Source organism: Ahaetulla prasina, chromosome 1 (assembly GCF_028640845.1).
Source record: "Ahaetulla prasina isolate Xishuangbanna chromosome 1, ASM2864084v1, whole genome shotgun sequence".
Classification (NCBI taxonomy): Eukaryota; Metazoa; Chordata; class Lepidosauria; order Squamata; family Colubridae; genus Ahaetulla; species Ahaetulla prasina.
The window spans coordinates 319685617-319712972 of record NC_080539.1 but is presented as its reverse complement, the minus strand read 5'-3'; the positions used below and the strand labels follow the sequence as shown (position 1 = coordinate 319712972).

The window sequence follows — 27356 nt, the reverse complement described above, 5'->3', positions numbered from 1 at the left end:
GGGCGACAGCTGGCATACCCACAGAGGGTTCTGCGTGCCACCTGTGGCACACATGCCATAGGTTTGCCATCACGGCTATAGAGGATATTAAATGTTATACTATAGATTTGAAGAGACAATATATTTTCTATGAAGTAGCTAATTTTTTATTTCAAGCCTCAACTCAGTTGATGGTTTATTTACTGTAGTTTGAATTGTATCTTTTCCTATGTTGTAGAGTCACTCTGAAGATTAGTTTTTGGATTGTTCAAAAGGATTATTTTAAGTTTAAATTTAAAATAATTGTATTTTACTTCATAATACCTCTTTGCAGATTCACTTATAAATGCTTACCTGAATTAAGGATACTGCGTTACTGGAATTAAATCAGAAGGAAGTGTGCATACCAATGAGCCAAAAAGTACAAAATACACAGCTGTTTGTGGAAACTATTCAAATTTCAATAGGATTGAGTTTTATTCTTTTTTTATTTCTGCTTTCAAAGCTTTATTCTTTTAAAAATATTGAACTATAAAATATATTTGTACCTCAAATGCAAATAAAAATATTAGTAAACAGCTTTTTGAGATGGTTACATTTTTTTGTTAAAAGAATGAAGATACTTTAACCTGTCTGCAGCAAACTTTACACAGATAGCAAGGTGTCTCCTATTAATAATCAAATCCAATGGAAATTCTGAATACATAAATATATATAATGTCAGTCTGGGATTTATTTAAGAAGTATGATTCAACAGTCCAGATTTCATAGGAATGTTTTAAAAATGTAACTTTTTATTTACTATCAAAAGCACAAAATTGAAACATACAAATTACTGATGTAGGGCACTTTTACTAAATATTTAACATATCTATGCATTAAAAATATAAATATCTCTACTTAAAGCATATATACAAATAATTGGGTATATGTTCAGAATTACAAATTTTTATAATAAAAGGAAACATTTTCAAATGTAAAAGAGGTTAACTAATCAGATCCTGGCAGTGGGGCTCTTATCTATAAGTTGCCCATAAACCAAGGCTCCAAATGTATTTTGGACAGATAATACTTCAAAAGTCAACCACTTTGTTTTTAATGTGAGATTTAAAATCTCTCCTCCCTTATCCTTCAATCATTAGGATATTTCAAAATGCTCAACTCTGAACATATATTAAAACCCACAAACAAAAAAGGTAACATTTCAGTATTCCTAAACAAAAATATAAATATTAGGTTACTGTTGAAAAACAAACTTTTTCTCTGAGCAGTAAGCACATTTTTTCCTGCTCCTAATATTTTTTTGCTAACTGTTCATCATCATTTATAGTTTTGGCATGGATGTAATATTTTCGCATGTGAATCTTAAAGTCTGCAAATTTAATGTCCTTACAGGGCAAACTTTGTGAATTGCCATTTGATGTCTCGTATGCGATTAGAATGTTCTAATCTAGAACCTCTGTTCTAGAAAAAATGCAATATATATAATAATTTAAAATGGAAATACGTCTGATTTGCTGTACACGAGAAATATTTCACTCATATAATTTACAAACTACCAGAACACAGAAAATGGTCATTATTTACAATATATATTAAACTGCATACTGTTTTTTTGCTTATATTTATTCTTTCATTTCTAAAGTTGCATTACCGCTCCAGTAAATGGAACAGTACACAGATGCATGTTGAAAACTTCAGATTTGTTGAGATGCCAACTTTTTTTAAAAATCAAACTTTTGATATACAATCCAATATTAATATTGTTTTTCATCAAAGAAAAAAGGTTTTCATTAAAACATTTGCAGGCCAAAATCCAAAATTAGGCCTTTCTTAATTCTGCTTATTCCATAATGGGGGAAGATACTCTTAATATCACTTTAATGGGATGTAAAAGTGCTTAATTTTAGCTTGGTAATTCCCCAAATGTAACTAGCACAACTTTTCCTAATTTGACACTTTCAACTCCAATATCTTCAAGTCACCATATCTCACAAATCTAAGTACCAGTTTCAGGGAAACCCTATTCAGTACTTTATTGTAGAGAAACCAATACAAGGAAAAGACCTTGACCTGGTGTCTTGCCAGCCAGCTATTTTAAAAGTATTTTTGGAAAAGAAGGAGACTTAAAGAGAAATCATGGCTTTTCAATATATAATTTGTTACTTCTATATACTGTACAAAGCACCTTCTATGTATACCCAAAAGAGAAATCCAATTTGAAGATATCTTTTCTAGAGCTATGAATATAATACAAAACGGGTAGCCTAAAAAGATATTTTTTGCTTTTGGGAAGATTCTGATATGACAGAGAATTTATTTTGCCTTTAGACATTTTTTAAGAGATAAGAGATCTGAAACTGAAGGAAAGAGTAAATGATTAAGCTGAGCACAGGACACACATTTTCTTCATATGAGTGTGTTTCTTTCTTATTATCTTCTTTAGTTTTTTCTTCACACTTCCACTGCAGTCACATTTAGGTAGCTTAAAATCAACCAAACAGAAATTTGAAATGTAACCTCCATCCAATCCTATATCTAAAATTACACAAACATGCAAGAATGATACAGTCCTTATTTTTTCTGCAGCCTTTGTACCTAATAAAAATCAATATAAATTTCTAACTTCTACAATTATAAAATTAGGATTATCTTCATTAAAGAATACTAGTCAGTTTTTATGTCAAATTATGCATTTGTCCAGTAGTGAGTATTATAAAGTGCTTGTCTTGTAATAATGTGGGATGGGCATACATACAGAAGTGCCATGCTGTATACTACCCTGGGACAAGGCTATTATCACAAGATGCATATTATTATAGTTGGGTGCAGCAACCATGAGTAAATGAGTCCTTTTTTTTCCATTAAGGTAAATAAGGCAGGATCAGCTGCAGCCAGGAGGTTTAAGAGAACTGATGCTGGCCAATGCTGAAGTAATCCAGAACAGTTATCCTCAAAAGAAAGGTGAAACAATGTGTTTGGTCCTTTCATTTCAGCTTATGTGGACAATTCTAGAAGTTCCAAAATAACAAGGTGCTGCTGCTTTTTTTAAGTGTAGTACATATTCAGTTACTTTTTGGGTTTCTCCAGGATGTTCAGGAATTTCCCTCTAGTCATTTCTCTGGCTGAAATCACAAAGAAAGAAAGACAAAACAGTTTGACGTATAGCATCAGAACTGGATAATTTCCACTTATAAAATTAATTTAAATGATTAAAAACAGGATAAAAATATTTCACATAAAAGAAAACAAATATCACGCTTTAGCTCTTCCAAAGTCTAGAAATATCAGCCAAGCATTGAAAATATTAAAACTCAGCTGTAATGTCCATAAACTGTCTCATTTTATCTTATAACCACTCACTTTATTTTCATAGTAGTTATTCTCAAGAGCTCCCTTTCAATATTTCTAGTATATTTATCTACAGACAGTATAATCTAGAATGCCATTTGCTCCTTCTTAGGGCATCTCTTTCTGCAAGCATAACCCCACAACCCCCCTCCGTCTCCCTCTATTTTAAGATTACTTATGACCTTAAACATAAATGAGACAGCATTTCTATTCCCCCATAGTAGTGATAGTCCCTACATGTTATATATAATGGTTCAAATTCTGTCAAAGTAGTACATCTATGTATGGTGTATTAAAGTAGTTTTATAGCTTTGCTCTACTTTAGCCTCACATTGTACTTCATTCCCAGCAAGGCAAAGTATATATGCTTGTCCGTATCATCAATCTCCATTAAAAGCATTACAGAATTTTACCCAGCTATAATACTTTCCTATAGAAAAAAAATCTGATTTGCGAATTCCAAGATTTTATTGCTGGTCTATTAAAAGAATACTTATTTGATTTGAGAGAAAACACTTCAGGTCCTTTTCTTTCTTACTGTCTCCACATTCAGATAGTGACTGGATATATTTTTTATTAGGATTACTACTATGCCAAAAGTCTGGGGAATTCAATTTATGGAGTGTCTGACTAGCCATTGTTAAGGGTGATGGTTAGCTTTTATGGCTACTTACATGAGTTACCAGATAAAAAATATGAAATAGTTGTTTTAGTCACTTAATTTGGATAGTTAAGTACAGGATGATGGCATTCATCTCTTGCTTGTGGACTTTTCAGGAACAGCTCATTATTATTTGGGAGACATGATCTTCGACTATGGTCTTACTGTAGCTATATAGATCTTTCAGGTTACCTTCAATGACATCAAAGCTTCTTTTTTAAAATGATTTCAGGAACCTTATTGGCGAATAAAAACATTTAGGACTGGTTTTATATGTAACTTTTAGTTAGTAGGACACAAGCAACAATATGTTGGCTTGCAAGGTAGTTTCTAGATTGGAGATTTTATTTTGCATGTGGCTTGTGAAGCTCTCCTATCAGGCCTCAAGCTAGTACTTTTTTATCCTACTTGGAGGCTCTCTTCCAAGGCATCTACTACTATACCGTAGGTAGTTATAGCAATCAGGTTGAAAGTCTATAAAAGTTTGTCCATAAGAATGGAATGGTAGCATTTATTTATTATGATTCAAATTACATGATTTACAATGGACACATACAGGACATATGCATTCTGCAGCAAATTAAATCATCACAGAAGTGGATGGCACCTTCTCTCCCCTCCTTTACTCTTGCTCATTTCTGATTCTTTTGGAAACTAATTCAGGAAGCTGCTTCCAGGTTCCAGGTTCCTTAAATTTTCAATAACATTTCTTTCAGTATTCTTTCTCCTTGGTCCCATTCCAGGTGAACTGCTTTCTTTCACATCTCCAAGCTATCTCTTTTCTTCCCATTTGCACGAAGACCAAGGCTTTTTAAATAAGAGATGGGCTTGATAATATCTTCCTGGTTTTTCTTGGGCAAAACTCCCTCCTTTCTAAAGGCTAATATACTAAAAACACTTAACTTTTTTCTCTCTCTGAGGGCAAAAGAAAGATCTGTGGGTCGGCACTGGTGTATGTGCTTGCATTTTAAGGCACTATGGATTCTCCTGCCTGCATCCTCAGGTCCTTGAGATATAAGTACTGGCAATCTAACTGAATGTGGGAAGAGAAAGATGTGCCACACCTTGCTTAAATGAATGGGAATTTACCTATTCTTTGCAAGCCAAATGTCAAGATATGGTTTATTGCAAGGGTAGGCAACATAAACCCATGATATCAATGTTCTTGTGAATATCTCCCTTGCTGCCTGTCCCTACTCCCTTCAATATATATAAATTAATATGAAGCTGACATGCTGCAAGTGTTAACATATCTTTATTTTCAAGAATGGCTTTGGGCTCTACACAGGCCCCAATGGCATTTTCAGAAAATGAAAGAATTTCATTTAAAGAGAGGTTTAGAGAGCTGATGAGTACAAGGATCATGCATGTAATCCTAGATCACAGCTGCATTATGTCCAATCCAAGTCTGTGTTATATCATCTTGAGTATGCATTCTTGTTAAAATCTAAAGAACATAAATATCTTGGGAGAATCAGATTGATGGCCAAAGACAATAGTATTATTAAATGTGTCTCGTTTGCTATAAATGCATCTTGATAGGCATTTTGGCTAGTGAAAAAAATTGGAACTTAAAAATCAAATTCAGTTAGTAAAAAATATTCTGTGAGACAGGAATTTAATATGTTCCTACATAAATTAGGCATCACTATATTTCTCTTCTTTCTCGCACGCATATGGATAGGAATCTAAAAAAACAGCTTTGATCAAGTTTCAAAACTCAAATCCAGATGAGCTAGGAGAATTTTGCTTGGAGATTAAGAACTAGGCTCTGTCTTCTAGATATCTGACATATATGATTTTGATTATTTTTGTAGAATTATAAAAGAATCCGTATTTAAGTCTACTTAAAGTTTAAGAGATTCATATTCATTTTGTGGGAACCAACTATCAGAAAATGTTCAGCATTACCAGCAGTAGATTCTGATTGTATCATTCAGTCGTATCACAGAAAGCATAAAGTTGAGATAATAATGAAAATCTGGTGCCTCTGAATTCTATGCAGATGAGTACTGTACAGTTTTATTTATCATATGATTATAAATAATCTATAGGTATATAATAGCTAATTATTGATTTAATAAAAGATTACAATCAGTTATAATATAAGTCTCAAAATTAGAAGGTCTATGATTAACCTCTATACATTCAAATAGTTAAAAACTTAATTCTTTAAACAACTTACAAGGGGGCCACAAAAAAGTAACTTTTTTAGTATTTTTAAAAAATAAGTCATCCCATTCCAAATGTACATAATGTTGTGGGAGTCCATTCCAAAGAACTGGAACCAGATGAAGGAAAGTCCATAATCATGAGATGATTATTTTCATATCAGACAGAACCAAATATTTATAAGCAGTAGAACCTTATTTGATAATTGGTCAAGCATGCTGGTCCGATTCCAAGTCTTATAAATATTTAGGACATTATTTCTCAACATTATAAATTTATACTGATATCTTTCTCACATACCCAACCAGTGTCATGACTATCTGTGCATTAGAATAACTCTTCATGTTCAAAACATGATCAGAATGTGACTAAATTTGCTGTGATGAGGGAAGCTGGCAACGGAAACAATTAGTTTAAAACTGGGCCAGATCTGCTGAGGGAGTGCAGAGAAAAACATTCTAGAAAAATTCCCACAATGTATCCCTTTGGGACAGGCAGCAGGTCAGAATATTACTGATTACTCCATTCTAAACTGCCTTCCCTCCTTGTCACATAATCCAGAAAAAAGCTTATGCTTTATGGTACACACATGCTCACAAATGCACAGAGTCACACAAACCCAAATCAAGAGGAAAACAGAAACACAGAGACATAATACACTACTTTCTTACACAGATAAAAAGACAGACATGTCCCATGACTATTGCCTAGTAAAGGGATTGAAAAGAATTTAGCCACCTTCTACATGCTTTTCCTGTTGTTATTTCCTAGTAGGGTTTATGAGGATTTCTTAAAAATAAAGATAATGCGAACGCTTCCTTTCTTCCCCGAACCACAATCATACTTCAGTTTTTAAAATTTTTACTCTTAAGGATTGATTCCATCCCAAATTCTGTGGTGACATATTTTTCCTTGTTAAAAGTATAAGCCTAGGACCTGACAGCTCTAGAATCATAACTCAAGTTCAATTGACAGGACTATTGTTGAAATGAGATGAATGTAGCTCAAGTGTGGCCATATGAATGTCTTTTCATACTCTGATTCCAAGGTGCTAAAGCTTTAGACTGCTGAAGGATGTGATTCAAACTTAAGACCAAAATGGACAGGGGAAGAAAGAAAAGATGGGAAGTAGGCACACAATCACTCTGTGCCCAGAATCAGGAAACTTCAAACCATATTTAATATAAATTTCACTACATGAAATTGGTTATCTAAGCTGGCTTTGGGATCGTTGAGTTGCCATTCATTTCAAAATGTTCTTGTTTACATGGTGTTCTTAACTCAAGTATTTAAAATGTAGAAGATGCTCATGTTTTATAACCATTTTCTTCTTTCTGTAAACAAGCTAAGAAGAACAAGCAAGTCTCAGGAAATCTGGGGGGGGAAAAGAGCCAGTTTAAATTAAAACCCTGTCTTGCTCAAGTAATGTCAACCTGAAGCATTATCTGCTGATGGAATGGAAGTTTTTCAGAGCACCAGTCCCATATAGGAGATATACGAATGTGTGACAACTATGCGCCCCTGAAGAGGGCTGCACCTTATAAATCAAGCTGCAAGCATTGACTAGCACTGCATCCAACTAAAATTACTGTGAGTTGGGGGCTGCTCCAGAACACGTGCCCTCCTGTTCACTTGTCATCGGAGATGTTAACATTTCTGATTAATTCACAGACCTCTCATTTTATTCTTCATTCCTTTATCCTTGCTATCCTGCTCTGCTGCAGCTTAAAGATTCTTACCCGACCTGCTACAATAATCACCATTCGCTCGTCCTCCCCCCCACCTGGTGAAATTGTTTAGTGATGCCAACCGCGCTTTTAATTTGCAAGACATCAGACACAGAGGTAATTTATACCAACATCTGTTCATTTCTGACTTCTGAAACAAACTCACACATGCTGCTACAAAATCCCATTAGAAGCAAGACAGCCTTCTGCTATTCTGTATTCCTCTTCTCAATAGACACGAAGGAGTCAACTAAGCTTTAAATTTTAAAACATATGAAACAAAATCAAGAGAAGATCTTTACAGAAATCAAATAACCCTTTCACGTTCATCAAAGCCATCTAAATTGTGTAGAAAAAAACCCAAATTTTTCTACCTCCTTTTGTAGCTGTGCTTATTTCTATCAATACAGATATTGTTACAGACAAGAAGATATCTATAATTTCCTCTTGTTACCAACAATATCTGTACTGATAGATTACAAAGTGTTCTGTCCCGGTGTCTCAGTCATTCCTTAGTTGCCACTCCCCAGTCTATGAATATAAGAGGGACAAAAAATTGTCCCTAGTGGACGTGCCTTCTTGTTTCATATTATTCCAGTTCAATGCTCCTTAAACCTTATTAGAAATTTTAATTTAAGACATTCCATAATCATTTCAATGAAAAAAAGGCAAGAGGATACAGAACCAGCTGCCCACATCCTAGATGCAATTGCTGTCAGGGAAACTTATAATAATAATTGTCATCACTCACTACCCATGGAAATGAGGGAAGCCACTTAATGCACAATGGTGAATCTCTAAATGAATAGCTAACAAAATTGTACAAGAAACCGTAGGTACGTTGTTCAAATATGCTTAATCTCAGGGACTTGCCCACTGACAATTGGATCTAGTACCGATTTCACAGTATTAACAGGGAACCATAGAATCTAAGCAGCATAAACATGAATTGCCATGTCAGGACAAAATTTATAGTCTATCCTATGCAGTACATCTATTACTACAATAGAAGATCAACAATGAATACAACTGCAATAGCTCAGTTACAAATTAATCTCCTCAGTTATATGGAGAAGTGAGAGCACTGAAGATCACAGAAAGCACCAATTTAGGATGTAATCGGCCTAGGTTACAATAAAGCTGAATATCTGAACAAATCCACTTTTTCCTGTGACTACCTACAAGACAGCTATTGGGTTACTATAAATAACAAGAGAATCTTGAACCAGGAATTAAATTTTCTGCCAGAGACTAGATGGAGTGCAAACAAGGTATTGGACAAAAGAGGCAGAAGCCAAAAATGAAAGCTTAATTTACCAGTTGCTAGGAAGGAGGAGCACAGTTTAATATAATCTCCTCTTTGGAACTTCAATCCCTCAATCCTGTATTTAGCCTTGTTGTCTTGGTCTCCCTTCCTACCACAGTCCCCAAACTGCCTCCCGCAGTAAATTTTGGGACTGTTGGTGGAAGATATTCAGTAGTGCAGATTGATTTCTTGCAAGTGAGAAGATGAGGGATTACCAAAAGCAGCCCTGGTTAACAAGATTGGGTGCAGAATCTCTTGTGAGAGCAGCCCACTCTGCCAGCACTTTGCATCCTTTCACTATGACATATGGGTTTCATTACACAAAGATTTTCCTTATTGCAACACGGAGGAGATTACATTAGAAACTCAGGGCTATCTTTACATCTGTAGTAATTTAAAGGTTAAGTAACATTTTTAATCAAATGTTATGTCAATGACAAAGACTCATAAGGTTTGGCTTCTATCGAAAGTTGAAAATGTAATGGTTGGATGTTTCTTCTAGTAAGCTATTTGGTGAAAAAAATAACATGGTGGAAGATTGGATTTCCAATGTCACTATCCCCCCCACCTCAATATTTCATAAAAAAACCTTTTTTAAGATATGGTAACCAGGGGCTCCATGTTTCATTAGAACTTGGTAGTCATGGGATTTAGTGAGATAATGAAAGTAATGCCTTCCATTTATGTAAAAATCTGTCACCCTAAAGGGTCACTATAGATAGGAGAGATTTTTATGCATAAAGGTGATCATATGCAAGTAATATTTTGTTTTAGAGAACAAGAGAAGGATTTAGAGAAGGATTGAAGCACACTGATAGTGAATGTAACTTGCAGATAAGATTCTCAAGTCAACTATTTATACTTCTAGCTAAACTCCAAAGGAACCTGACAGAGAAGATGCAAAACAATACTAAATACAAGGACCAATGATGCAGTACAAGGTAGTCTTCTAGGCTCCCAAAGTCATATAAATATACATATGCCAGTCATCCTATACTGGATAAATATATTTCTGAAAACATTACTGCAACTGCTTGTTAATCCAAAAGCCACAGTTCCACAAAACCTCCGCTGTCACTCTGAAGTGATTGACCTTCTTTCTCCACAGGTATATTTACATTTATTCTTTCTTAATATAATTTTGTTGCTATCTAGTCAGTCATCCAAAATAAGGTGCCTTCCTGGACACTCTGCTTATATTTGTTGTCATTTTTTACACTCAAATCACTGTTAGCTTCCAATGTTAGCTTGCTACATACATTATTTTCCTTGGTTTAAATGCCTTTAAAAACATCTAGGTTTGGTTACTATTCAAAACACTTTAAAACCATAATTGGAATCCAGGCAGAAAGAATTAAATCACTACTTTTAAATGTGTGTGTGTGTGTGTGTGTGTGTGTGTGTGTGTGTGTGTGTGTGTACGTGTGTATGCATGTATATCTACCTACCTATCTATTGATTTACACAGGTATTTGGATTACTGCATTCCTAATCTATTAATTAGGATCACCGTAATGTAATACAGCAAAAAGTCATTAGCTAAGATTAGTAAATATACAAAACTTAAGAAAAAGTGCTTTTTCACTTGCACTACCTCTTCCCTCTCTATGTATTTAGAATGAAAAAAGAAACAGGAATTATACTGTCAAGTCATATCTCTTGGTCATACTAAAAACCTAAACACTTTTCTTTCAGAACTGAAGCTTGCTAGTAAACTATAACCAGAAAACATATATGTTTGATTTGTTCAAGTCCACTTATTGTTGCTTTTCTTCTATTCAATACATTTTTTTAAAACAGAAGACTTGTTATTTTTTACTTTAAAAAATTAGTATTTTTTTTTTACAATTTTCTTATTAGTGTAACAAAACTATAGCTTTTCTGACCACCATAGTCCCTCAGATCTTTATGCTGAAATCTGGTAACAATTCCTAATTTCAATGAGAAGTGAGAACAACTAGCTAATAAATTTTAAAAGATAATATTCATATTGAACAGTGATGGGTTGCTCTCGGTTCGGGTGAACCGGTAGCAGCAGTGGCAGGAGGCTCTACCCACCCGCTCAGATGTCATCAAAAATGCTTTGCACATGTGCAGAAGTGCATGCACCTGCACACTACCAATAGCAAACCAGTAGCCCCAGCACTTGAAACCCACTATTGATACTGAAGTTCTAAAGTGGACAGATAGCTAACATTGACTATGGTATTTTATGAATGTCTTAAAAGTATTTGAAGGCAATATATATTCTAACTGTACCTGTATGTAGGGACTGCATATTTTTTTAAAAATAATCTAACCTGAACTATATTTATTTATTTATTTATTTATTTAATCATATTTGTATACCGCCCTATCTCCCGAGGGACTCAGGGCGGTTAACAGGCACTTAAAAACACATAAATACAGAGTAAAAAACAATTAAAAAACTTATTCTAAACGCCAAATATTAAAAAAATATAAAAAATAAAACCCAGTTTAAAACCCGTAAATTTAAAATCTAACTCAGTCCTGCGCAAATAAATAAGTGTGTTTTAAGCTCGCGGCGGAAGGTCCGAAGGTCTGGAAGCTGACGAAGTCCTGGGGGTAGTTCGTTCCAAAGGGTGGGAGCCCCACAGAAGGCCCTTCCTGGGTGCCGCCAGGCGACATTGCCTCGCTGGCGGCACCCTGAGAGTCCCTCTCTATGAGAGCGCACGGGTCGGAGAGAGGTATTCGGTAGCAGCAGGCGGTCCCGTAAGTAGCCCGGCCCTATGCCATGGAGCGCCTTAAAGATGGTAAGCAAAACCATGAAGCGCACCGGAAGGCCACGGTAGCCAGTGCAGTCTGCGCAGGATAGGTGTCATCACGGGAGCCATGGGGGCTCCTCTATCACCAGCGCAGCCGCATTCTGGACTAACTGCAGCCTCCGGATGCCCTTCAAGGAGCCCCATGTAGAGCATTGCAGTAATCCAGGCGAGACGTCACGAGTGCGTGAGTGACCGTGCATAGGGCATCCCGGTCTAGAAAGGGGCGCAACTGGCGCACCAGGCGAACCTGGTAGAACGCTCTCCTGGAGACGGCCGTCAAATGATCTTCTAGAGACAGCCGTTCATCCAGGAGGATGCCTAAGTTGCGCACCCTCTCCATCGGGGCCAATGACTCGCCACCGACAGTCAGCCGCGGACTCAGCTGACTGTACCGGGATGCCGGCATCCACAGCCACTCTGTCTTGGAGGGATTGAGCTTGAGCCTGTTTCTCCCCATCCATTATATTATCCCATATAATATAGTATCTACTATTTTTCAGTCTGATTTTTTTAGAATTACCAATCTTAGCCCTACAATACATGTTCCATTCTTGGGGTTCTCTAAGCTTAGTTTTTTGATTGCACATATTTTATTATCCCACAGGTAACTTCTAAACTGTAGGTATTCTGTGCTACCATCGTACAAATTCTACTACTTGAAAAAAAAACCAGAATTTTAATTTTTTAAAAAATAATTGTATTCTAAAGTTATTTCTCTTCATGCCCTTTTCACAAAAATAAAACAGTAAATTCAAAATGGCAAGCCAAAGCACCAAGTGCAGAGTAGAACTGTCAACTATGGATTGCAATGGATTGCAGGAAGATAGCTAGTGACTGGTATTTTTAACTAATGCAGTCCTGGTGAAGATTAAATACATTCTGCTAGTAAGATCAAGTTTATTAATATCATAGGAAGATAGCTATTTTTGTTTTAGCTGGTTTGAATATTGAGATGGATATTCTGAGAGTACCTCCTCCTTCAAGAAACAGACTAGCTTGACCTCCTTGACTCTTGATCTCCACGACACTTGGTGTAGGGAAAGAGTTACATCTCTCCTTGAAGCCAATAAAAAACCCTCTTGATTATAATTTAGATAAGAGCCACTGGATTGAATAATAATGACTGAAACTCCCTTGGCTGTTTCACCTTGAGACGTCCATCACTGGGTTAAACATGATGCTAATTGCATTTGGATTGATTAATTTCTCTCACTCCTGTCTATTCGAATAATGCTTAACAAAATAATCACAGTACCCAGAGCCAAATCTTCTCCGTCAAAGGAATGAAGCCATCAGATCCAGCAGAGATGAAAGAAATGAAGATGACCCGTAATTACTGCTACGGTGATATCATTACCATATTATAGAAAATGAGTGTGGTGAAGGGGGAGAAAGGGGCTGTGATTATTATTTATTTTTTAATGGAAGCTTACATCCCAAGAATGCAGATTGGAGATACTGGAGTGTGTAAATGGAGAGAACTTGGGAGAGAGGATTTTTTTCCCCATTAAACTGCAAAAAACAGAGATCACTACACCTTTTGATAAATGTGCTGTGAGCAGGCTCTTTTGTTTTAGTAGTGTTTTGTACTTGAAGAGCAGATATTTAAGTTGCCTTTTTTCTTAGTGGAATCTTATGATAGCCTTTAAGTAGCTGCAGTTACTCTGATGTAGTTACCATTCTTTAAATGTTACAATGCTTGCAACTGGGTTTGTTCTAAATGTTGCACTATCAAACCCTGTTGATCCTTTGAAAAATTTTCTGTTCAGAAAACAGTTATTTCCAATACCCAAATCTATAAAGTCAATAAATCCAGTTCTTTTATACATTCCCTTCCCCAAAATGCTACTTGTTTTTATGTTTATTGTGATGGCCCCAAATGAGTGTCATATTTATAATTTGTATTGGAATCAGAAAGCAATAATTGTCAGCTCAGCTGTTTCCTGGATACTCTCTTGTTTGAGAAAACAATATAACTCTGCAACAGTTTGGAACCTTGGACCACTTACGCTCTGTAATTATAGCTTTTATTTTTTTTCTCCTCTGTAATTATAGCTTTTATTTTTTTTCTCCTCTTCATTCTACTTATATCTGCCCCAAGGGGTTGAGGACAAAAATAGATAACCACCTATGTTGATTCCGTAGAAAGCCAAAGATATACAAAAACTGATATGGTATACCAGTAAGTTTCAAAATGTATGAGTTAAGATGGTAATAACCACATAAATATTATTTAAAATCAGAAAGAACAAACCTCCAAATGTATCCAAACCTTGTACTATAAAATCACCAGCAGGTAATATTAACATATTAGCATATTACAGGTAGTCCACAACCGTTGCAGCATCCCCATGATCATGGGATCAAAATTCAGACACTTGGCCACCTACTCATATTTATGGCAGTTGCAATGTCCCAGGATCATATGATCCCCTTTTGTGAACTTCTGACAAGCAAAGTCAATGGGGAAGCCAGGTTCACTTAACTAATTTAAAAACTGCAGTGATTCACCTAACAAGTTTGTCAAAAATGGTTGTAAAATGGGGTAAAACTTGCTTAACAAATGTTTCACTTGGCAACATAAATGTTGGGCTCAATTGTGGTCGTAGGTCAAGGACTACCTGTTATCAACTCTTCAATATGAATGGAATTTGACTCTTAACACAAGTACACTATATGATATCCTTACTGTAGTTATCAGTAGCTGTTTCATTTCCATGAGATTTCCCTCATAAAACTTTTACCATAAAATACTAAATATTCACATCACATTTACCAATTCAAAAAAAAATATTGTTTAGGGCCCACATTCCTCAGTTCAGCATAGCTGGTTATCCAAAGGCCATGACAGTTTATTTCCTTGGTAACATCCTAACCTTGTAGCAATTCCTCAGAACAATGCCCACAGCTACACCTCATGAAAAAAGTAATGTGGCAAAGCTGAGCCCCCTACTAAAATGTTTAAGAAATAATGAAAATAAAGAGAATTGGCATTGCTGCTTAAAATATGTTAGATGAGAAAGGAGACAACTTGCCATTCAGATAGGTAGCTATTCACAAGAAAGGTAGCGTAATATTGTCTTTCACTTTTTTATGCATGTAGGCTTCTCATTAATGAATATTAAATATATTAGATTAAATTAAATATAACAACAGAGATAAACCCAAATGAGCAATAATGTGCTAAGAAAACATAATGAGAAATTATGGAATAGATGCTGCCTTAGCCACTTTTCTCATAAGTGGCGCCCCAAAATTCAAGTTTACAAAATAGAAACGTTAGTGTGTGGTATATATGTAAAAAGCTAAGAATTTATAACAAAACATGCTCATAGTTAAAACTGAGAATAAAGACTGTGTTTATGAAATATAGGCAGAGGAATATCAAAATAAGTCTTGCAACATTTTAAAAACCAACAGGTATTTAATGATATTGTATAGGCCCGTGATGGCAAACCTATGGCATGCATGCCAGAGGTGGCACGCAGAGCCCTCTCTCTGGGCACGCGCTGTCACCACCTGCTCTTCCAGATTCCGGTGCACGCATGCACGCCACCCAGTTGGTCTTCGCACACTTAGGAGCACCAGAAACTGGAAGACCAACAGGCCGGTGTGCACATACACACGGGGGCAGTTGCTCTTCTGGTTTCCAGTGCTTCCGTGTGTGTAAAGACCAACTGGCCGAACCCAAAAGAGCAGCTGCTCCTCTGGTTTCCAGCACACGCAGGTACGCGCACATTCTGGTTTTGGCACTTGGTGCCGAAAAGATTTGCCAACACTAGTATAGGCTTTCATGCTAATGCTTACTTCTCTTCTGCTGTTGCTGTGTTTCAGGGCCACAATAATAGACCCTAGTGACTAGTGCATGTGCAGTATACTCTTTCTTGGGAGAATCGTGATTTTGTTCACTTTAGATTAAAGAGCTTTAAGACATATTGAAAAAGATCCATTTTGTAAGTGAAAATTATCTGCTTTGGATACAGTCTGTATTATAACAGGAATCTTTCCCCAATGGAACATCCATTTTTACTAAGTTCATAAGTCTGTTATTTTAATGCAATATCAATTTTGCAGGGATGCTAATTGGAGACTTACAGAACAAATGTAATCTATTCTCAAGAACATTATCAGATTTAAATTCATGTCTGATTGTTTTAATGCTATATTTTAAGAAGATTTTAAGAAAATTGTGAGATTGCTTGCTTGATTAAATTATCCAATTGTTTAATTAAATGATGTGGAATATAACATCTTTATTATTAAGTAATTCCATAGGAAAATACAATTTATGTAATGGTACAGTCCATAAATACTCAGAAAGGAATTGATCTCTGTCTTCAAAAATACATGCCAGGCCTGAACAACATCATGGAAACTATAATGTATCAAAGCACTCTGTACACAATTTCCAATGTCTTCTCTAATCTATCTGTAGGAACACCTCATATGAGTTTCAAGACAATATTTGGCCAAATGTGACCGCATAATCCACTTCAAATCTGAATTGGATACAGAATGTCATGAAGGTTAGAAATGAAATAATGAAATACTTTTACTATCTTGCAAAAAGAGGGAAGTCAAAATGATTTGTAGTTAAAACTTACAGAATTCATAAATTGTATGTTAATTAAGAGGTTTTTTTTAATGGCTGTAGGTTTTCAAAATATTAAAAAGAACTATACATTTTGAAAACTTACTTCTACTTTACTGGGAAAATGAAAATTCTCAAGAATCCAAATACTGTAATCTAGTATTGCTGGACAATTTATTAGGCTATAAGAGCAAGGACATTTAGGGAGGCATTTAAATCTCCAATTTTTATTCACGTTGCAAATATTTGTGTCACTTTAAATGTTTATTAGAAAACAGGAATGGTTGCTTTTTCCCTGCTCAACCCAAAGATAGGCTTCCAATTCAGTGGGATAATAAATAGATCCTCTATTAAAAAGCTAAATGACATCTTGGCCTACTACCCAGATACATCCGTCACCCAAAGTCTTTCAGTTGGGATTTATCCTGAATGACGTTTAGTGTAGGTTAATAATTAGTTTTTAGCATAAGAATCCAGCATGGTCATTTTTGCCCCAAGAGAGAAAAACAGGCTGAGCAATTTTTAGATAGTATGTTCTGATAAGACAAGGCTCCTGACTCCCTGTATGCAGTGCAGGCCACCTGCTCTATGAACTGCCACAAGGGATCCCCTTGAAAGATTTAATAACAGCACTCAAAGCTTGAGCTGATTTTACATACTATTATCACAAAGTAAGACCCTGTAGACAAGATCTCATCAAAAGCTCACCTCTACAAACATTATATAATTGTATATACAGTGTGGTTACTAGAATTTAGCATAGCTAATATTGAAAGAAGTTATGAATGAGTTATAAATGCTACTTGTTGCAAACTGAATGTAAAGAGTGATCATTCAGATTAGTTTAATACACTGTTTATGAAAGACGCAATTAAGAAGAGGCTGAAAAAGGACCGATTAAAATACATGAAGAAGACAAATACAAGGAAGGGAGTGAATGAGTTCTTGTTATAAAACTAAGTTCTGCAAAGTACGGGAGAAGAGAAAGAAGATTACCCTGGAAATGCCACTTCTCTATGAGGCTGATATCTTATTTGATGTCACTTCCTTTAAGCTCCTGATTGTAATGGTGCACATCCCTGGAAAAAAAAGGTATGAAATACAGGTAGAGGAAGATGCAGTTTAGAAAGTAGGACCTCACAGTTAATGCTGAAAACAATAAGAAGATGGAAGTTAATTCATGGAACGATAACAAGTTGTGATACTTTTCATAATAAATAAAAAGTGGCCAATGAGTTTTCTCTTTAAATCTGGACAAATGCAACAAATCACAGCCAATGTATTTATTTGTATCCCCCTTTTATTATTTTTACAAATAACTCAAAGTGGAGAATCTCTTGCTTTGTTTAAATTATATAGCAGAAGTTGTTTTTCCTTTTCCAATTTCCTTTATTGAAATTTATTTTACTACTGTTCAAAACCAGTTGGCAAAGCTGAATTTATTTCTTTAATTTATATAAAGTTACTTTAGGATGCAATATTTTAACTAAAAGGGTAAAATAAATAACGATTAGGAACAGTTTCTAAAGGTAAGGGGGCTACTTGCCAGGACTGTCACACTACAATGATATAAAGATACAAAGAACTCAAACTATTACCACTGTATGGTTTGCATTCGACGGGTATATAAGAATGTATATATTAAAAAGTATTCTACCTCTACCACTGAAGACAATATTCCACCATCACAATTCTTGAAAAAGGTAATTATTGATGTATTATTTTCATCCATTCTTAACAAGCAGATAGAGTTTCATAATCTCTGCCCTTCTTCAGATACAACCAAGGGAGAATATAAGATTACAGCAATAGCTTTAAGAAGAAAGGTGGAAATACCAGTAGTCCTCAACTTACCACCACAATTGAGCCCAATATTTACGTTGCTAAGTGAAACATTTGTTAAGCCCCATTTGTTTGCCCCATTTTATGACTTTTCTTGCCACAGTTGTTAAGTGAATCACTGCAGTTGGTAAATTAGTAACACGTTGGTTAAGTGACACTGATTTCCCCATTGACTTGCTTGTAAGAAGGTCACCAAAGGTGATCACATGACCTCTGTATACTGCAATGGTCATAACTATGAATCAGTTGCCAAGCATCTGAATTTTGATCACATGACCATGGGAATATTGCAATGGTTGTAAGTGTGAAAAACGGTCTTAGCTCACTTTTTTCATTGATGCTGTAACTTTGAATGATCACTAAATGAATTGTTGTAAGTCGAGGACTACCTGTACTGTTTGGAAGCAAAAAATGCTGAGAAAATAAAGCTCATTACTTCAGTTCACTGAAAGTAAAAGATTTTCTGGGAAAAAAAAAGATGCTGAGGAGTTTAACATTATCTTTAGGTAAATTATTTGTTAGCATATTAGCCATTAAAGTGACATCCTAAATGAAATTATTGAACATAGGTTAATTAAATTCATTTATTAAATTTATTTGCCGCCCATCTTGTTTCAATTCTAGGCAGCTTATAGTATAAATATATGCTACCAGCCTTTCTAACATGAGTTGCAGCTATAGTATCCACTTGTTTAACCTACTGATAAACAAGAGTAATTCAGGTTGATTAAGTAGATATTTATTTATTTATTTATTTATTATTTATTTATTTTTCGTATTTTTATACTGCCCTATCTCTCTAGGGACTCAGGGCGGTTCACAGCCAGAAAAAATATACATATAAATACAAAATAAAACATCCATTAAAAAACTTATTACATATGGCCGAATAATTAAAAATAGCAATACACATAGTAAAATCCCCATTAAAACCAATTCAAATTTAAAAATCTAGTCCAGTCCTGCGCAGATAAATAGATGTGTCTTAAGCTCGCGGCGAAAGGTTCGAAGGTCAGGAAGTTGGCGGAGTCCTGGGGGAAGTTCGTTCCAGAGGGTGGGAGCCCCCACAGAGAAGGCCCTTCCCCTGGGTGTCGCCAGCCGGCACTGCCTGGCTGACGGCACCCTGAGGAGTCCCCCTCTGTGAGAGTGCACGGGTCGGTGAGAGGTATTCGGTAGCAGCAGATGGTCCCGTAAGTAACCCGGCCCTATGCCATATTAGCTAACAAATATCTAAATGAAGCAAATATCTGCAGTTTGGATTATTGCAACATGCTCTACATGGGGCTACCTTTGAAGAGTCTTCAGAAACTTCAATTGGCCCAGAATGCAGCAGTTTTAGAGGACCCCTAGGTTGGCAAGTGTAAAACCACTGGCTGGCACATGTAACAAGCTGTACTGGCTGCCAATTTGCATCTGAGTCTGATTAAAGATGTTGGTCATCACCTTTAATACCCTTTACAGCATAGGTCCGGGCTGTCAAACTCCCGGCCCATGGGCCGGATGCATCACACCCTGGCCATGCGTATGCCTGGTTTAGCGAAGGGGGAAAAAGTCCCGATATGTTATGTGATGCCACCATGATGATGTTCAGTTTGACACCCTTGGCATAGGTCCTCTGGAAAGCTGTTTTGCCCCAGTGGGATTGGCCCGGCCCACTTGTGCTCGCAAAATAGGCCTATTGTGGATTTCATCAACCAAGAAATTGTGGCTTCTGCCAAGCTCCTCACCCTTTGGAACATCTTGCCCCAGAGATGAGGTTTGCCCCCACCCTTCTGGCCTTCAGAAAATGCCTTAAAATTTGGCTATGCTGGTTGGCAGGAGGTCAGTCCTGAAGGAGAAGCTGTTGGTTGGGGTAGCTAGTATAGTAACAGAGGAGCCACCATTACCTCTCCACTCTAAACCCATGGTTTTTTAATTTGTTTTAATCCCTTGTAATTTAAATCTGTTTTTATATTTATAATTGTTTTTATTTCCTTATGTTTTATTATGTGGTAAGCCATTCGGAGTTGCCTCATGCTGCAAGATGAGCAGCATATAAGTTTAATAAAATACTGTAAGCATGCCTAATACTATAAGCATTAGCACCACCAGGTAGACCAGACAAAGAATCAACTCCACAGGATGGCTATGATTACTTTTATTGAAAGTGGCTACAATAACAGAATCTTGGAAGTCTGATTGTACTGTTTCTTCTCCCCTTATTGTACTCAATTGAATTTGGTGAATATCTGAATCTCATCTATATATTTCATGCTTGTTTGGGATTTAAGATATTATCTCCCCTTGACACATCAGTAACAGATCCTGCCTGTCTCAATCAAGGCATCTTTCTTACTCTTTATAATCAGATTCTTCAAAAAGAACTGGGGGAAGAATTATTATCTATCATCTATTATCAATCTATTAAGTTTTATGTCTTCACAACAGATTAAAATGAAAAGAAATGCAGTGTTCAATTATAAAAGCCCCTTTAATTTGTAAAATGCCAAAGCCAAATAAAATACAGTTTCAAACAGCAATAGCAGATAAGATTTTTTCCAATTCAAAACCAAAAATTATAATCCCATATGCAATTTTTTTCCTGAGAAAGGCTTCACTATACTAATCCACCATCTTTATTGTTGTATTAATCTGTTGATCTGAAGCGGATCTTAAAAGTGCATGTGTATATAGATGACTTGTAGAGAGTCATTCAAATAATTTGGACTTAACATACTCAGACTTGTTTAGAAGTCAACTGCCTTTTGAACTGAAAATACTAACAACCATTAAAAATGTACAGAATTAGTGTAACATGATTCATTTAGTTCTGTCAGGAATATGGACTGAACAACCATATTCTGTACCAGCTTCTATTTTCAGCATCCTTCAAAGCCAGTGCCACCTAGAATGCAGTTTTTGACCTGTCAGTTCTTGGACTGGGAATACAACTTTAGTAGAAAATGATATCACAAGTCAATCCTCCAAATAAAACTGATTTTGTAAAGACTGCTTGGAGAAAATGATATGATTATTAGATTCTGATAAATAGCGTAAAGTGGCAGTGATTCTAATCAGAAGAAATTATTCAATCAATCATTAACAGAATGTTTGTCTTCCTGAGGAATTATAACACATATAAGATTTAATCAACACCTATATTCTTAAACAGAGAGATAGTATTAGACAGGACCCTTTAACCTTCTCTGCTATCATGATCATTTACAGAAAACAACATGATTAAATTAATTCTACTTAAATGCTTCAGGGAGGATTTGTTACAGCACTGAAATCCAGGCACAAATGAAATACTTAAATCCTTTATATCTTTGGCAAAATCTTTTTCATTGACTCAGTGAAGTTCAGAAAACGCTGTGCTACTTTAGAGTGTATAAATTGTTTCATACACATAGACACATTCTTCCTATCAATACAAACAGATACATCTGATACAAGTAAAAGGCAATAGATTGCAAAGAATAACATTTGAACTGGTAACTACCTGCTTCATAGCTCTATTTCTTAATGACAACTAACCTACATTATGCTAATTTGTCCAGGACAACCTAAACATTAGCAGTAATGGAACACACACTGTTTCCACACACAGATCCCTCACATCCAGGACATAAACTGTTTCAACTCCTACCCTCAAAATGACACTATAGAGCACTGCACAACAGAACAACTAGACACAAGAACAGTTTTTTCCCGAAGGTCATCACTCTGCTAAACAAATAATTCCCTCAACACTGTCAAACTATTTACTAAATCTGCACTACTATTAATCTTCTCATAGTTCCCATCACCAATCTCTTTCCACTTATGACTGTATGACTGTAACTTTGTTGCTGGCAATCCTGATGATTTATATTGATATACTGACCATCAATTGTGTTGTAAATGTTGTACCTTGATGAACGTATCTTTTCTTTTATGTACACTGAGAGCATATGCACCAAGACAAATTCCTTATGTGTCCAATCACACCTGGCCAATAAAAATTCTATTCTATTCTATTCTATTCATATTGGAAATAAGATCTAATTTAAGGCACCTAAATACTGGCAACCATGGCAAGCTATCATGTACAACTACATAGAGTGCTCATCAAGAACCATAAAGTAATATTCCAATAGCTTCTTCAGGAAAGAGAAGAGTTTGACAATCATCAAAATAGGTTCCCAGTTTTATGTCACAACAAGATTAAATATCCTTTGACTAATTAACAGTAAAAGAATCTAGCAGACTCATCAGGAAGAACATCAGCAATATGTATAAAAAGTAATTTAAAAAGTCAATCAGGTACCAATTATATTTTCCCAAAATGAACCAATCAGAAGTCTATTTACACAAAGAACCAATTAGCACCTATCTAGATAGGGAACCAAACAGAAACCAGCTCTCTTGGGTGCCTGTGACATGGACCAATCAGAGAACAGCTTGCCAGGTACAAACACTGTACAAAAGCCAGTCAGTCCCTATTCAGTAGCCTGTGAGCTCTTACTAAAAAGCAGCTTATTCTGTCTCTGAAGATGCCAACTATATCTACTGGCAAAACATCAGGACACCAGAAAACTAGATCACATGAAGGTTCATCACTGATGTTAATTTTATTTATTATATATATAGTAACATTTATTGATAGAAGAGAATATTTATAGGTCAGGGTTGAAATGTGGGGTCCTGTCTGAGCTTGTGTGGGTTTTTTTGCAGGCAATTCATTACCAAATTCAGAAATTATCTGAAATTATAACCAAATAGGTAACATCATCAGTGCTAGAAAGGAGTGGGTTTGCTATTATTTTTCTATACTAGTAATTTGCTCTGTCAGTGTTGGTGGGAATGTTCTTGATGATTCCTTGATTAAGCTGTAGTTCTTTGATTGGAGTACTATTTCTTAATTATTGGTCTAGCATTAATCTTGGTGTTAATTTCTGCTCATATGGGTGTTGGCCCTATATTCAGATTGTGTAATGGTTTTTCCTAAGACATTCAGGATGTTTTCCAGTTAAGTAAAATTCCACAAACATTCAAATTCCCCAAAGAATCAAGTAAAACTTATTTTCAATCATTTTCAACGTGTTCTAGATGTATACAGTATTTTTACTCTCATTTTTGTCAGGGATGTGTGATGGATTTCTAAGAGCAAAGAATCACTTCCTTTACAATCCCGTTCCACACTATCTCAGGTTCATCTTTTTCTCCTTTATGATTTAAATAATTCATATCTGCAACTATCACATCTGTTATCTAAATTAAACAGCAGCAGGAACAGTTCTTCTACTGGTGGACAGGGGCATCTCCTCTTGCAATGTCAGGAACATAGGATGGAAACAGCTCCATCATACCCTTCCAGGTTACTGTCCTCTTCCTGTTTGGCAAGGAAGTTAAGAAACAGCTAAAGAAGAGCAGGCTGCATAAAATGGATAACCTGGATTGGAGTTTAGATTGCATTTAGATTGCAATAATTACTGATCATCGTTATTTCCTCCATAGAGCAATTTAGGAGACAAAAGCAAGTGATGTCAGCACTACTTTAGTAGTCTAAATCAATCTCTAGAAATACAGTCCCAAAAAGAGATCAAGATTCTAAAAAGTGTCTAGATACACATCTAACTATCTCCATTGAACATTCCTTACATCCTTACAATGATCCTATGGCTTTAATTTGTCCCTAGAGGTATCTAATAGCTCTTAACTGCTTATGCAGGATCATGGAAGAACATATAATATTTTAAGTCACTCTCTATGAGGAAATTACAGAACATAAGAAAACTGCCAGAATATAAAACAAGCTATAATTCCACTGCTTAAGGAATAATAAAAAAAGAATTCCAACCTAGCACAGAAAACATCAAAAACAATATAGACAAACAAAAGCAAATCTGAAAGGTGAGCAAACCCCATAAGCCAGGCAGCCATTATTAGCATGTCGATAGCACACTTGTTAAAAATGTATATTTTAATTTTCTGTATTGCTAAAGGTCCCAATTTGCTCAGAGATCTAGCTAAGCTACCACTTTCTACCATGACAGAATCTAATCTTTATTTAATGGATTTAGCATCTATCTTCACTAGAGTGGTCTCTAAGGGAAAGAGGAGGGAAGAATGAAGGGGCCTAGAAGAGACGATCAGAGCCCCCCCCCCTTCTCTTCATCCATCCGGCGCTCATGTTTGTGTTCAAAATTCAATTACCTCCTTATTGATACTTCACAGAGATATTTAAGCTGCAAACATGAAGCCCTGATTTCCCAGGGGGCCATGCCCCTCTCTATTTCACTGCTCTGCTTCCCCCCGGGTGAATTCCTGAGGCGTCCATATTAATAGGTAATCAGTCACAATTCATTTATTAAACAGCTAGCAAGGTTTATCAGCCTGTCCTGATTAGCCGAAAGAAGCCACTGAATTCCTAATTTATTTATGAAAATATAAGTGTCTTTTTGAATTCCATTCAAGAGAAGGGTTTCTTAGGATATGGCATGCTGAATTCTAACAGGGAAGCAAGCACAAGACAAGCCTAGGGAAAACTGTGATTGATCCTGAGAAATTTAGTGCCACAGGGATCCACAGCAACAGTCAATGATTTAGGGCTATGGAACTTATTTCCCTTGGATTTGTTAGATTGCTCATCATTAACTGGACATCGGTGCTATTATAAAAATTAGAAGCCTAAAATACTGCACACAGATTGGCTGGCAACTACAAAAGAAATTGTCTACGTTTAACAATCAAAAAAAGAAATCAAAATGTTGGAAACCTTGGAAGAAGCTATGACATTAAAAAATGTCATTAAGATTTTTTTTAAAAAATATTTATGGCTGGTAGATCTTCTCACTGGAGATGCCTCCATTCTAGAATATTCTCCCTACTGAAATTCATAAATCACACTTAAAATTAAATCTTGTAGTGCAGCTGAAGATCTATCTCTTCCTCAGGTTTTCTATATATGAATACTGTTTGTACATTTTTGTTTGTGGATTATTTTCTACTCTTGTAAATGATTTTTGTGCTTTTTAATTTTTCATTGTAAATTGCCATGAGACTAATAATTAAGAAGTAGTCTTCAAACATATAAAATAAGCCTGAGAGGAAAAAAGTAGGCAGGAACCCCAAGCCTCGACTCTGTCAACGCTTATGTTGTGCTGATGTCTAATTATTTATCACGCCAAGGCTCTTATGACATAAATGTTTGCATCACATTAATTGCAGCCATGTCAGGTAAAGAAATGGCTATCAAAATCCACCTTCCTTTATAGCTCACAGAGCAGAAACTTGCAAGTGTTGCATTATGCGTCCACATATGGGGTTTTACATGTCTTCCAACTCTTCCCCCTGGAAATCCCTGAGTTCAATTCATAGTAGAGAGTCTGAACCCTATATAACAACATCCAACTATCTTTGTCTGATATTTTCCACAGGTAAAGTAGTTTGCCTTCCCCCCCCCCTGTTTACGAAACGAAAACATGACCATGGCCACATGGGGGAAATTCCAATTTTCCTGTCACTCCACTATAATTCATATGGTGCTGAAGGAAAAAGCTTGATGCTGGTGGAAAAAGATTTTTTATAGGGTTGTATCAGATATGGAGAAACTAATGCAAAAATCTGTTTTGCAGAAACACTGGTTTGGATTAGTGCCTACAAATGAGGGTTTATTGAAATATCTAAAATAGACATTACTCTTCAATAAACAATAATAAATATGCAAAATTCAGATATAGTTTTATGTGGCAAACTTGTTATATAACTACCAAGGAGTTTAAATGGAAATAATCCAAAGTATTAGAACTTACAAGAGTTAAAAGTAAAATCAATTCATTCTACCCATAATGTGCCTTTTGTGAGCACAGCTTGAAACTTATTCAAAATATATGCACATTGCTTAAAACAACAAAGTCTAAAAGTACCACATTAAAGTCTTTTTTGTACAAACAGAATGCTGGTTTAACGAAAATTGATTTTAACATTGATTTAGTTAAACCTGAGCAACATACAGAGTCAACATGCTTTATAAAACTAATTATAAAGATTGCATTTGAATTTATCCTTAATTTTTCCTAAAGAGATTTAACTATTATTGTATACATCTAAAATTATCCTAAATATCCAAATCATCCACACAAACATTTCCAGAACATACTAACCAATGAGTATGACTGAATGTGTGAATATATATACCGTATATTGTATCATGTCCCCGATGAGATTTAAAGACAATACTATTACTGTTAATTGCTAAATAGTTAAAGAAATTAAGCTCCCTCCTATCATCATCCAAAAACGTGTGACCAGATACTGTGTATGAAACAAATGTCTTTTGAGGAAACTGGTAATTGAGTGTATCATCAATTCTATGTTTTAGTCAACAAAAATGTAATTCTATACTATTTCTACAAGAAAAAAATCAAGTAAAACGTTAGGGTATCAGTAGAAGAAAATGAATATATCTTATCTATAGTGTATATCACTAATTAATCCAGAATTAAATTTCGGTATGCATCCATATGAAATAACTTAAGCAACAACAACTCAGGACAATTTATGTACCTGGCAACTACCAGTTGTTTCCAACTACTCTCTTTCTTTTTCAACCTATGCTATCTTAGTGCTTTATCTTAAATAGAATTCATAAGTAATGGTGAGACAGAATTCATCTTTCTCCAAAAAAAACAACCCTCAGATAATTAGGGCTATGTGAAAGAAGAAAAAAAATAAGATTCCTGAACTAGGATGTTTCCGAAAACTCCTTTGGCAAAAAAAGATATGTTTAAAATTGCTTGAACTCAGTATTCATCAGTATTCAATGTTAACATTTTTTATGGAACAAAAATATATTAACTATGGTGTGCCTCAAATTTATCCACAGTCAAGAATACCAAGCTAACAGGTGGATTCAGTATCATACGGCAAAAATAAACAATATTATTGTTAACCATATTAGATATTGTTCATAAAGTTG

At 35.5% G+C, this 27356-nt stretch overlaps 1 protein-coding gene across 1 annotated transcript in view; it reads right to left on the bottom strand.

Annotated features, from left to right (window-relative positions):
* Window positions 1–448: 448 nt before the first annotated feature.
* Window positions 449–27356, bottom strand: part of LIN52 (lin-52 DREAM MuvB core complex component) — a 47015-nt gene continuing 20107 nt past the window's right edge. The window contains exons 6-7 of the mRNA XM_058162335.1: window positions 3053–3104; window positions 449–2464 (exon numbers count right to left, since the gene is read on the bottom strand). Coding sequence (XP_058018318.1) covers window positions 2434–2464; window positions 3053–3104 — 83 coding nt within the window. The 3' untranslated portion in view covers window positions 449–2433. The remainder of the gene's footprint in view (window positions 2465–3052; window positions 3105–27356) is intronic.